The sequence below is a fragment of the Oxyura jamaicensis genome, chromosome 9, assembly GCF_011077185.1.
Source record: "Oxyura jamaicensis isolate SHBP4307 breed ruddy duck chromosome 9, BPBGC_Ojam_1.0, whole genome shotgun sequence".
In the NCBI taxonomy this organism is placed as follows: domain Eukaryota; kingdom Metazoa; phylum Chordata; class Aves; order Anseriformes; family Anatidae; genus Oxyura; species Oxyura jamaicensis.
The window spans coordinates 21498830-21510659 of record NC_048901.1 but is presented as its reverse complement, the minus strand read 5'-3'; the positions used below and the strand labels follow the sequence as shown (position 1 = coordinate 21510659).

Genomic DNA, 11830 nt, shown 5'->3' with positions numbered 1-11830 from the left:
CCCCCCCCCCCAATTAGAATGAATGAATAATCCCCAAACTCTTCTTCAGAGAGCAGAAGATACTGCTGCAAAGGTACAGGCAGGTATAAGAAAGCACAGCCCTTGACACCTGTGTCCTACCCTGGGAAGACCCCTGTGTGCAGTCCCCAAATGCCTAAGAATTTGTAAAATGGCCACATGGGCATAAACCACAACCTAATGAGCATCCAGCTAATAACCTATAGCCAGCTGTGGCTTCCTAACCCACTGCACTATGGACAGCAGAGCAGAAGGAGTACTTGGAGGTAGGGACAAATCTGAGGCATCCCAATCTGCACAGCATCAGTAGGAGCTCAGGAGTTTTACACCCAGGCCCTGTGCGTTGGATGAATAATGAATGAGCACGAGGAGGAAGGATGGCTGTGTTCTCAAAAGTGACAGCAACATTAACAACCTGAGATTTTCTCTTTTCAAAAGAGCAGTTGTTTGGCAAACTGACAAAAACCCAAACCAACACAGTCATTATCGGGGTCCATACATCTTAGTCCTAAAGGACCGGCAACTAGCAGAGTCTGGAGATAATGGTATGGACTCTCTTCCTTCTTCTGCAGTACCCAAAACCTAATTAAGTTTCATTTCTGAAGCCTTAGCGATGCCCTCAGTTACCTCTGCAGACCTCTGTTTCTGCCAGGGAGGTTTGCATACATAAAGGTAAGACCTGGAAGAGTTGCAGGGATACAACGCTGAGAAAAATCAACTCTGCAAAGTAGAGTTTAGCAGACTGGCAGGTACAGAATGCACCACTCAAATTTTTTGGGAAGCTATTTGGACGAGGTGTGATAAAGAAAGTAAACAGAGACCCTTCAGTACCACTGCTGGCACTGCTTTTGAGAGCACAGCCACACCTCAGAGGCACTGAAGGAGTTACATTAGTATTGGAGCAGTTTATTCACTGAACAGCTTTCAGAAAATCTTAAAGGTCGAAGACAGACAAATACAACCGTAGTCCAGCTCTCCTCCCTGGCTACAGGCAAACTATTCTGGATTTCGAAAGTATTGCAACAGACGAGAAATCTCCCTAATTTTTTGGATACCTCATATTAGATAAGAAGTGACTAACCATGAATGTCCGGAGCCATTGTTTCATGTGAATAATCTTCACTCTTCATGAACAGTAACAGCTCCTCTCCAGGTTCAATGTCTGCTACAACTCTGTAGAATATCTGGAAAAGAGAAAGCCAGGTGAATGCCACAAAGGCAGAGGGGAGATGAGTCCTGCAGTCCTGCTGTGGTAAGCTGGGGAGGTGCCAGCCTGGGCTGTGGCATGGGCCCCCCTGCCAGCCCCACAGCTTTGGGCTCCATAAAGATAAAGAAAAGGTTGCTTTCAACAGCTTCTACTTCAAAATGAGCTGCCTGATGACTGCAAACACCACCAGCAATTCACATGCTTTATTACACCAGATCTATGTACAAGGTAACCCATAAAACACATCCCTGAATGACGTGTGCAGGGAAGATGTAACCCATTTCTTCCCTTGGAGAAGAGGCAGGAACTGTGGAAAGTTAGCAAATCACACCTGAGGAGATGCTGCTGATGAACACGAGGCATCCAAGCCCACCTGCTTCAAGCACCTGAGCAGTCCTGAGAGCCACGAGGGAAGAGGCCTGCACAACCCAGTGGGCCTTTTCACTCCTCAGCTCCAACCAGGAACCAAAGGCATGCTCAGGCCAGGATGATGGTGTGCCCACAGCAGCTCGTCAGCACTCAGCTCGTGGCACCTGGTCCCCTCCAGGTGATATTGAGCTCTGGCCTGGTGGAGGAGCAGGGGCCATGCGCCTGGTGGTACCACAGGGCCAGGGCAAGCCCCTGTCGTGTGCTCGCTGCCAGGCTCTGCCCAAACAACATTCCCCAAATCCATCTGTCTGCTCTGTCTCAGCAGGAAAGGTGAAGAACACTAAAACATCTCCATGAAACAGCTCAAAAAAATATTAGTAACTTCCTCAGGCCTCGTTAAACAAAAACACGTGACAGCTAGGCTTCCTACCCTAACAAATGATGCATTTGCGTTTTCTCCGGTTGGATTCGCAAAGAATTAACTCTCAATACTTGTCCTGGTGCTGTGAGAGAGAGGCACAAATCCCACTCTGCTGTTTAACTCCCAGCAGCTGTGTTGGCCTCGGGCTGGGTGCCCTGGAGGGCTGTGTGGGTACTCCCCTCACACGCAGCACCCAACGGGTGGCCCCGGCGCCGAGCAGATACCCACGTCCTCCAGGAGGTGGCCGTATAGCCTAATGCTTTATCTCTCTGCAAGCGGCCTTTGCCCACAGAAACGTGCTAAACACATAAAAATAACTAAATAAGACACATTTCCTCTGAATTGTTTTCTTTTCTTCGCCTCGTCCCCCAACCTGCTCTGGCAGAGGCCTGCAGAGCAGCAGCAGCTAGAGCCAGCATGTCCCACTGCCCGGTGTCCCACCACCTGATGTCCCACCTCTGCCCGACGTCCCATGACCCGATGTCCCCCTCCTGATGTCTCATATCAGGCACAACAAACCCCCACCACAGCCTCCTGCTTGTGGCAAAAATCCCCCATAAAAGACAGGAGCATGCATTCACATGCTGCTTCCCCTCCCAGGAAGCCGAGGTTGCATTTCCCTCCTCCTCCACACTGTCCTGCTCCTGGTGTCAGAGGGGCTTGCTTGGGCTCTCTATTTTTTGCCTGTCAGTCAGATAAATGTTTAAAAGCTGCATGGTTCATTCTCCAATTCTGCTTCCCCTTAGAAAACAATGGGCTTCTTTCAGCAACGCAAGGCACCTCTTTTCTTGTCAGGTTCGACTTCTTTGCTTCCTTTCCAAAAGTACACTAGCCTCCAAAATGGGGCACAGCAGCCCTCCGCACTGCGAGCCCACAACACCCTCCCCAGCACTCACTGACAGCAGCAGGCAGCATCTCCAGGCACTGCTGGGCCACGGCAGGCTCGTCCTGAGGTCAGCAGTGCCGTGTTTGCACAAAACAGGTCAGACTCGGGGCACTCCTCTTGTTTCTTAATACTTTCACATTCATCTTGTTTTTCACTAATTTACACGGATGCAAAACCGAATCAGCGCATTCAAAACCCTGCCAGCAACTCTTGAATAAAAATAATGCCACTGGTGTCTAGCGAATGTTCTTCAGGGTCACACAGAAGAGGACGTAGGTGGTGCTTACACTCGCGGCCCTGCAGCTCCTTGCTGATGTCAACACTGCATCCAGCGAACATCTGCTTTAAGCAACACTTGTTTTTCCAAGGTCGACGGTGCATCCGCATGAAGGCACGAAGAGAAACCACGGCACAGCTTTCCCTGCTATTCTTCCTCCTCTGCTCATGCTGTCCCATCTAAGACGCTTCGATAGACCTTTTCACCTCTGGCTGCAGAGTAAGGACACGTGGACTGACAAGCACATAAAGAGGGGCTTGTTTGCGGAGCACTGTGCTGTGCTGCATCCCATCCAGATGCAAGTCCCAGTATGATGCAGGATCCTTGCTGCAGACGTGGGACAAATCCTTAACCAGGTGTAAACTCTGTAACCAACTGTCCAGCCTGTAGGTCCTCAATAATACCAAAATATTAGATGATGAAGCTACCCACCAGAAACTGCCTATCCAGACCCTCTGCACCCCAGCAGGGAGAAGATACAGAGGACTAACCAGAAAAACTCCCTGGATTAAGATGAGTGCTGTGTTTTATTTGGCTAAAGCCCTCACAGCTAAAGCCCTCCAAAGCAAGGTTCATGGGTCTGATTTCCAGATTTGGCATTTTGACATTCTTATTGTTAAAATGCTACCTTTAATAATTAAAAAAGTTTTTTTTAGGCTCTGTATAAAAAAAAAAATCCCACACCTGCACTAACATTTTATATACCAAATTGCTTTCCACTGAGGATCTGAAATAAAACAAACTGAACTCGAAAACAAAATGATCACGCAGGTAAATTCAATCCAATTTCTAAATGTCCTTATTACTTCATGTGAAAGGCTTTTTTTCCCACTCTTTCAACCTAAACCCCAGAAATTCCCTTATCTAAGAAAGCACCAGCCCACCCCATGAAGTGCACAAAGAGCTGCTGCACAGTAGAGAAATGACCAAAAAAAAAAAAAAAAAAAAAAAAAAGCAAAGTCCAGATGCGCTTTTCACATGCCCTGGGATCAGCGGTGTGTGACTGCAGTTTATATAGGAAGAGCAAAATCGGATCCAGATCTGGAAGCACTTTCAGAGTTCAGGGGGTCTGACGTGCGGAGCGGCCGGGGGCGGCCTCGCGCGTCCGCCCTCCGTGCCTGCCCCTGCGCGTGCTACCGAGCAGAAATAAAAGCTCCCAAACTGCCAGCCATAAAGGGAAAGGGGAGGGGAGAAAAGGAACACACACAATTTACTTTTAAATGGATGAATAAGGCCTCATTGTTATGAATCCCAGTTTACTTTTCCTGGTCAGGCACTTGAAATTTTATTTATGCTTAATAGACTGCGTTTGGCATGTGTAAAGATGACAGAGGCGTGAATTATGAATGACCTTCCACCTATTCAGGAAGTTGTAATAATTGAAATAATAGCGAAAATGCGCTCCCCGCAAGCTGGGCCCGGGGCCGCGCGCTTTGAAGCTCCCCGGCGGGGCCCAGGCCGCTTCGGCGGGGCCCAGCGTTCACCACCGCTGCTGCCGGCCTCCCGTCACCAACAACACACCGCTTTGGGGGAAAAAAGTGGCATTTCGCCCCCCCCCCCATGCGAGCTGCAGTGCACACACGTCACATGCAAGTGGGAAGATGAGCGGAGAACCAGCTCCGAAAACGATGGTGGAAAGCTGAGGAGGAAGGTCCGAACGGCGAAAATTCAGTTCTGGCTCCCGTGATGAACAACTGCTGCGGCTGGAGGGCTGCGCTGTGAAACCTGAGCCTGGCTCCTCTGGCCATGCTCAGGCAAGTGATAAATTGAAAGGAAAAGGAGTTTTTTCGTGGGCCGGGGTGAGGAGTCGTCCCCAAGACATGGCTGAGGAACACTTCAGCAGGCAGACCTCAGCCGGGGCCTGCACCATGGGGACAGGGCCGGGGGCACTGCAGGTGACACTGTGGGTCCAGCCCTTCCTGGCTTCCTGGAGTGTCCTGGGCAGCTTGAGCAGGAGGTGCCACAGCGAGGATGCCCTTGTGAAATGGCGTCAGGAGTCCCCATCTTTCTGTCTCCAGGCTGTCCCTGTGCAGACACCCTTGCTCTGCGTCCCCGGAGCTTCTGCTGCCTCCCCGGTGATGCTCATGCCTTCCTCCACCGTAGTTTTCTGGTGAATATTAGCCCAAGGTCCGGGTTAGGGACTGCCACATCCAGCCAAGCTCCTATGTACGCCGTCACGGTCCCACTCGTCCTGCCGATGGCCACCTGCATGCAGGCCCACACAGGTCTGCAGAGAGGGCACAGCGCTGCTGCCCTCCCACGTCCCGCTTTCATTCACGAGCCCCAGAAAGCGCTCGGTGAGTGGCAGCCCCACTGTCTCTGCAGACATCTGTAATCCTCCGGACCCCCCCGTGCAAGTGGGACTTGACAGCTCTCATCACAAAACGGCGTTCTTGCTCACTGACGGCGTGCCCAACTGCTTTTATTAAACATCAATAAAAAGCTTATCGCCCCGCAGAAGTGGCGACAATTAGCTGCCGTTTTTGGTGCTGAACAATTCCTCGCAGGTCACGTCAGGACAGGCCGACGCTGTGAGCAGCCGCGCTGGCAGCGTATCGGGCTGCAGATAACACAGGCGCACGCAGAAGGCTGGGCAGGAGTTTCGGGCCCAGCATCACCTCAAATCGCCACAAATGGAAAACCACAGCTGACGAGCTCCTTGTTCCACCAGCCCCGTGCTGACACAACACCGCTCCACTGGAGACAGGTTTTCAGTGGGAGCTGGATTAAGCTCTATTTGCTTAATAAACTAATAACTCGTCGGAGGAATAATGGCAGAACAGGGCCCCGCGTGAGCTCAGTGTGCTCGTGCCCTTCTGACCCATAACAGCCAAAACCTTAATTTCACTCTCTGACAACAAAGCCTCAAAACTATTCCTTAAATACACAACTTTTGCAGGTGGCTCTATGTCTGGGGCTGCTGGAGAAGTCTCGGTGTTTTTCTGCCTGCGAGCTGCAAGCCGTGGCAGGGGGGCGCAGGCAGTAAAACCTGAAACATGAAGCTGTGTCTGCAGATTACAAAAGTTTGTAAAACTTGTAAGATGTGATCAGATCTGGTGCAACCTACAGCAGTAGGTTCACTCGCCTGGGTTTATATCTCTGACATTGTGCACATTGTTAAGAGTGTTATACTACTGCTTTTTCTCCCATTTCAGTGGCATATACTTGAGTGGGGGGGAGGGGGGGAAACACACACACACACAAAAAAACAAACAAAAAACCCTATTTCATCACACACTACAAACCGCAGCCTCCACAAGTTGTTCTTGAGTCTCCTACAGTTTTCTATAGATAAAACAAAGGGAATCTTCCAGGAGACCTGGAACCTAAGAGCACTTTTACAGCGCTATGTGGCCATGTCACTGCCAGAGGTTTGCAAGCAACAAGCAAGATAGAAGCAATTTCAGGAGCTCTGATTTAAACTGCAACCAACTACATTTCTAAAAAAAAAAATAAGAGGAAAAAGAAAAAAGAAAAAAAAAAGAAAAGAAAAGAACAAGAGAAAAGGAGAAATAAAAAAGTATGTATCTTGAAGGTGACTGCAGTCCCAGCCTGAAAATGTGCTTGGAATGTGTGACAGTCCCTGACACAGCATTGCTATAGTTACTGCTGTATTTGCAACCACACTTTCATTAACATATATATCTAAAAATAATGCTTTTGCTGGGATGACAGCTCGGCCAGAAAGCCTTCCAGTGCTAATCGTTCTGAAGTCATTAAAAAGTTGAACTAATAGATATTTAATGATAGATAACAGAGGGGAGTCGTCCAAGTTAGCAGAAACTGCTATTGAAGCTGAAAAAACACATTCCAGGGAAATAATAGTGACAAGACTCTTTGCAGCTCTGCACACACTCAGGTCTCTTTAGGGAAAAGGAAAAAATGAGAGTGTGCTGTTTGTGGAATTTTATTATTCATATACATCTTGAATTACATACGGTCAGGTTAGACTGGGCATGACAAGAGATAATAGGAAGACAGCAAAGAGAAATCCTAGATCAACTTTGTTTGAAATAAAAAAAAAAAATGCAGCTTTTAAGCCCTACTCCACCTCCAATCAAATGAAATATGAGTTGCATCCAGCGTGCATGTTTTGACTGCATCCCACCATTATCGAGCTGTTCATCTCAGCAAAGCTCATTTATACAGTTATATGAAAGAGCCCAGGCCTTTTGTAAAGTTGATCCTAAGTGATGAAACCTAACCTCAAACATGAATCGGGGGGTGGGGTGGTATGTCTCTGAAAAAAAAGTCTAACAGAGAAAACAACAAAAAATGTTTTTCTTTCCCTCTTTTTGTTCAATGCAGAAGGTACAGCTTAGCAGAGCGACTAGATTACACGTCGGTCTGAGCTTCACCTAAACCCTGCCTCAAGCAGTCTGGGAATCATACCTGTCTGTCAGTCAAGCCTGAATTTAGTAGCATAAACTTGTGGCCAGCGCAAGGCTCGGAGTGCTGGCAGGATCTTTTACCTTTTCAGGTACGGCACAATGTTTGCTTGTGAATTTTACAGATGAGTTGAAGCAATTAGAGGTGAACAATTACTGCTGATCAAGTGTCTGTGCCTCAGGAGGGAAGGAGGGCTCCCGAGGCGGGGATGCTCCCCGTGCCTCGAGGGGTGCCGAGGGTCCCCCCGGGATGAGGGGTGTGCCCCCCGCTCAGCCCGTACCCCGCACTGCAGCTACCTGCAAGCAGCCGTGCACGTCTTCTGCCTCTCCCATGCTTTTTTCTTTTTTTTTTCTGTCTAGGATCTATAGGGGCAGAGTGACACAGCTCGCACACACGCATGCACGCTCAGCCCTGACTTGCATTTGTCACTCCTTGCACATGGCCATGTAACGTCCATTTCCCAGTTTGCCTTCCTATTCTATTTTGTATTACCTCTCGTGAGCTCGTGCCAGAAGAAAGCAGAAGGAGGAGCTGTTAGAAAAGCTTTTTTGCTTTAAGAATGGAGAGCACATTTTTAGCATTAACTTTTTAGGCTCTGGTCATAAAACGCTGGAGTATGTGTACAATTTTGTGGGTAAATTTGCAGCATTTCCAGAGGGCCAAATGAACAACAAGCTCTTGCTGACAGCGCGCAGTTCACAACGCGCTACTTGAAAGACAACCCATTTTTAATTTTCAAATCTCGGCAACAATAAGCCATAAAAATATGGAATTATGAACAGCACGATAGCGTGCAAAATAAATAACAAGTCTCCAGTGAATGAAAGAAATTATTGGCAGCAGTACAGCCACCATTACCAAATCTCAGAAATGTAAACACTAAAAAAGAGAAAGTTACAAGCGCCATAACTTTCATTCCAAAAACGTCAAAACGCCTGTGCGTGTCTGCGTCTCAGCGGCAGATGCCGATGTTACAGCCTGGCGTGTATTTGCAGTTATCAGCAGAGCAGCAATGCCGACGCAAACGCAGTAAGTTGCTCCTACCAATTCACGTGATTCCATTTCTAACCTTACCTATTTATGCCAACTCCTATTAATCGTAAAATATTTGGATTTGCTGTTTCAATTAGGCTCCAGTTTCCTTTTCGTATCACTGCTCCATAAATGCTCTGCGTTGAGAGAATTTATCGTTTTCCAGCGTAAAACATATTTCAACTTGCAAAATGTATTTTTCATTTACTAATAATCTTTATGGCTTCTTTAGCTAAACCAGCTGCTATGTTTATATATAAAAATAAAATGGTATCTCGGTTGGCTGCCTCATTCTGTGCTACACGTGTTCGGGGGTGAATTTTAAAAGTTGAAAATTAAAAAAATCCTCTGTCATCGTTCCTGGAAAAGTTCATGTAAAGCGGTTTAAATCAACTGTCTCGTAGGAGCTACACGCATAGTGCGGTGGTGCGGCTGGAACCAGCAGACTGCCTCACATTCATTTCCTTTACGTAAGGAATTTGATTGGAAAGAATGATTTTTAATTGAAGCTTTGTGTCTGGTTGTGATTCTTCTTTCAATACTGTCAAAGCAATTAAATCAGCCAAAGATAATCTTTAACATTCACCTGATGCAGTTAATTAAGTGGTGAAAAATGAAACGCTGATTAAAGGAACCAAATGCTACGTCGCAGGTACCAAAGTTTAAATTTGAAACAAGAATACACCACCGGTTGTTGCTTTCCTATTTTAGATAATTTAGTTTAAAGAAGTGTAGCTTTCTTCACCTAACTTCACCCAGTAAAATATTTCATAACAGCACACATTATCTGCAGACTAAAGCAAAGCTTGGTTTAAGAAACACCTAATAACTCATCAGCATAATTGAAAACAAAATGCCTCACTGCGTCCTTCCTCCCCCCTATCCCAGTCCTTCCTCCGCCACACAACCAGGATAAATAACGTTTCAGCCTAACAAAGAGTGGATTTAAGCGCAATAAATGAAAAGAAAAAGAAAACCATTAAAGATGCCGGTTCAGCACAGAAGTATGAGGAGTTCGAGCAAAGTGTTTGAGAAGGCATAATAATATTACACACGTGTGCATTCACATCCCAAGCCCTGTGCAGGCAACGATATCGTATTGGTAGGATTATCAGGTTTGCATCTTCCCCTCCACTCTTTCCACTAACTTCACGCTGAAGTTTCTCCTTAACACAATGGCTGAATTTAGCAACACTGTTGGACTGGAACAGAAAATGCTGCTAATTCAAAATCAGCAAACGCTGGCTTTGTCTTCCTAAGAAAGCGCTCCCCATTTTTATCGGGTACAAGATTAGAAAAAATAAAGAAGGAGAGAGAGAGAGAGATTGTTTGTGAATTGAAGAACAACGTGGAAAAATAGAAAATTCGTATTATCTGCAGCCCATCATCAAAATTATTCTGCATTTCACATCTGTGCCTTATCTTCTGCCATAACAGCAAACAGGCCAAAATCTGTTGTGAATTGCTGTTATTTTTTTTCCAGTGACACCTTAAAGTTCCTTAAAAAATAAGTCCAGAAAGTGAACGCCACATACCTGATCACTTATCTGACATGCAACAAGGTTGTGCTGATTGTAGCATCCAGCAAACTTGATATATTTGAGCCAGTTTCCTACATCTGGTTGACTGGCATCTATGCAGAACTTCACATTGCAAAACTCATCCAAGATCTAAAAGGAAGAATACGAAAGAGTAAATCTTTCTGTTGCTGTCCGGGCACGCTAATCGAAAGATAAATCACAGGTTTTCAGGGAAACAAATGGATAATAATCTAGGCATGTTATACAGAAATGTGCTCCTCTGGTGAGGTATTTTTTCGAATGGTCAGAATACATAGGTATTAATGAAAGGACAACAAATGTACTGGAAAATGGCTTGACAAATGGCTACATGTAATCGAGATGTCTAATTATTGCTAAGAAACACCGTCAATTTCAGAGCCATCTGATTTTCCTGGCACTCATCGGTGATTATTTAGGGTTAAAACTACGATTTTAATTACACACGATCCGTCAGGGAATAGCGCAGAAATTACTGCAATAGGCGGCGGTGGCTTCATCGGAGGTTTCTGCTTTTTGCTTCCGAGTTTCCGCCGCCTGCAGCTCCCACTTGGTCTGCCCGGCCGTGCTGCTGCGCCCCGAACCTTGCAGGGCAGGGAGTCCTTCCCCTGGCCTCCCCCTGCCTCCCTCGCATCCCTGCCCCTCCTGGAGCGCACGCCGCAACTCCCCGCGCCGAACTTCCCGAAAATAAGAAAGGAAAACAAGGCAAAGCGTGGCGGCGGCGAGAACCGCTTCCAATTATGCAGGCTACAAACAACCGCAACGAGCCTGCTCGCGGCGAGCTGCCGAGGATGCTCCCTGCCCAGCCGGGACACAGCGCGGCGTGAGGATGCCTGGAGGTGCCCGGCCGCCCGCTGGGGGCCTGCCCCACACCCTAGACCCCACACCCTATACCCCACACCCTATAACCCACATCCCAAGGGTGCCGGCCCCGCTCGCAGCGAGGACGGGGAGCCGGAGGCCGCTGTCCCCGCGGAGAGCGCCGGGGGATGCGCGCCGGGGACCGGGAGCTTTTGCCCAGGTGCTGTCACCGCCCCCGGCCCGGCCCCCCGCGGGTGGCAGGATCGGGCCCGTCTGTCTGTCCGTCTGTCCGTCAGTCTGTCCGTCTGTCCGTCTGTCTGTCTGTCTGTCCGTCCGTCTGCCCGTCTGTCTGTCCGGGTGTCCGCCCGTCGGGGGCCGCCCGCCGCTTGCCCCAGCGAGGCAGGGCTCCCACCTCCGCTGCCGCCCCCCTCCCTCCAGCACAGGCGAAAGCCACCCAAAGCGAGCACAACACCAAGAAATAAATAATACTAATAATGATAATAATAGTAAAACCTAAAGAACCGGCCCCAAAGCATGAGGCTTCGGTAACGCCGCATCCCCGCAGGTCCCCCCCCAGGGCCCTGCGCTTTTTTAAGATTATTTTTGGGGGACGGGGATGATTTTCCCTTCCCCATCACCCCCGCGATGCCCCCCTGGATTATTATTTTTCTGGATTTTTTTTAAGGGGGGGGGTCGTCCCTCGCCCCCCGCCCCCCCCCCAAGTCCCGGGGGGGCTCTGCCCGGGGGGCACTGACGGGGCAAGGCGGAGGGGGGGGAGGTGTTGGGGGGGGGAGCGGCGGCGCCGCGCTCGCTGCTCTTACCTTGTGTCGCCGGGAGCCTGCGGGGGCAAGGGAGGGGGGGTCGGGGGGGG

General features: G+C 48.6%; 1 protein-coding gene across 13 annotated transcripts in view; it reads right to left on the bottom strand.

Moving 5' to 3' along the window:
* Nucleotides 1–11830, bottom strand: part of MECOM (MDS1 and EVI1 complex locus) — a 313650-nt gene that overhangs the window by 35598 nt on the left and 266222 nt on the right. For 6 of the 13 annotated variants that reach the window (XM_035334585.1, XM_035334586.1, XM_035334587.1 and 3 more), the window contains exons 3-4: nt 10135–10269; nt 1100–1202 (exon numbers count right to left, since the gene is read on the bottom strand). In XM_035334585.1, coding sequence (XP_035190476.1) covers nt 1100–1202; nt 10135–10269 — 238 coding nt within the window. The other 7 variants (XM_035334593.1, XM_035334595.1, XM_035334594.1 and 4 more) reach the window with 7 other exon arrangements.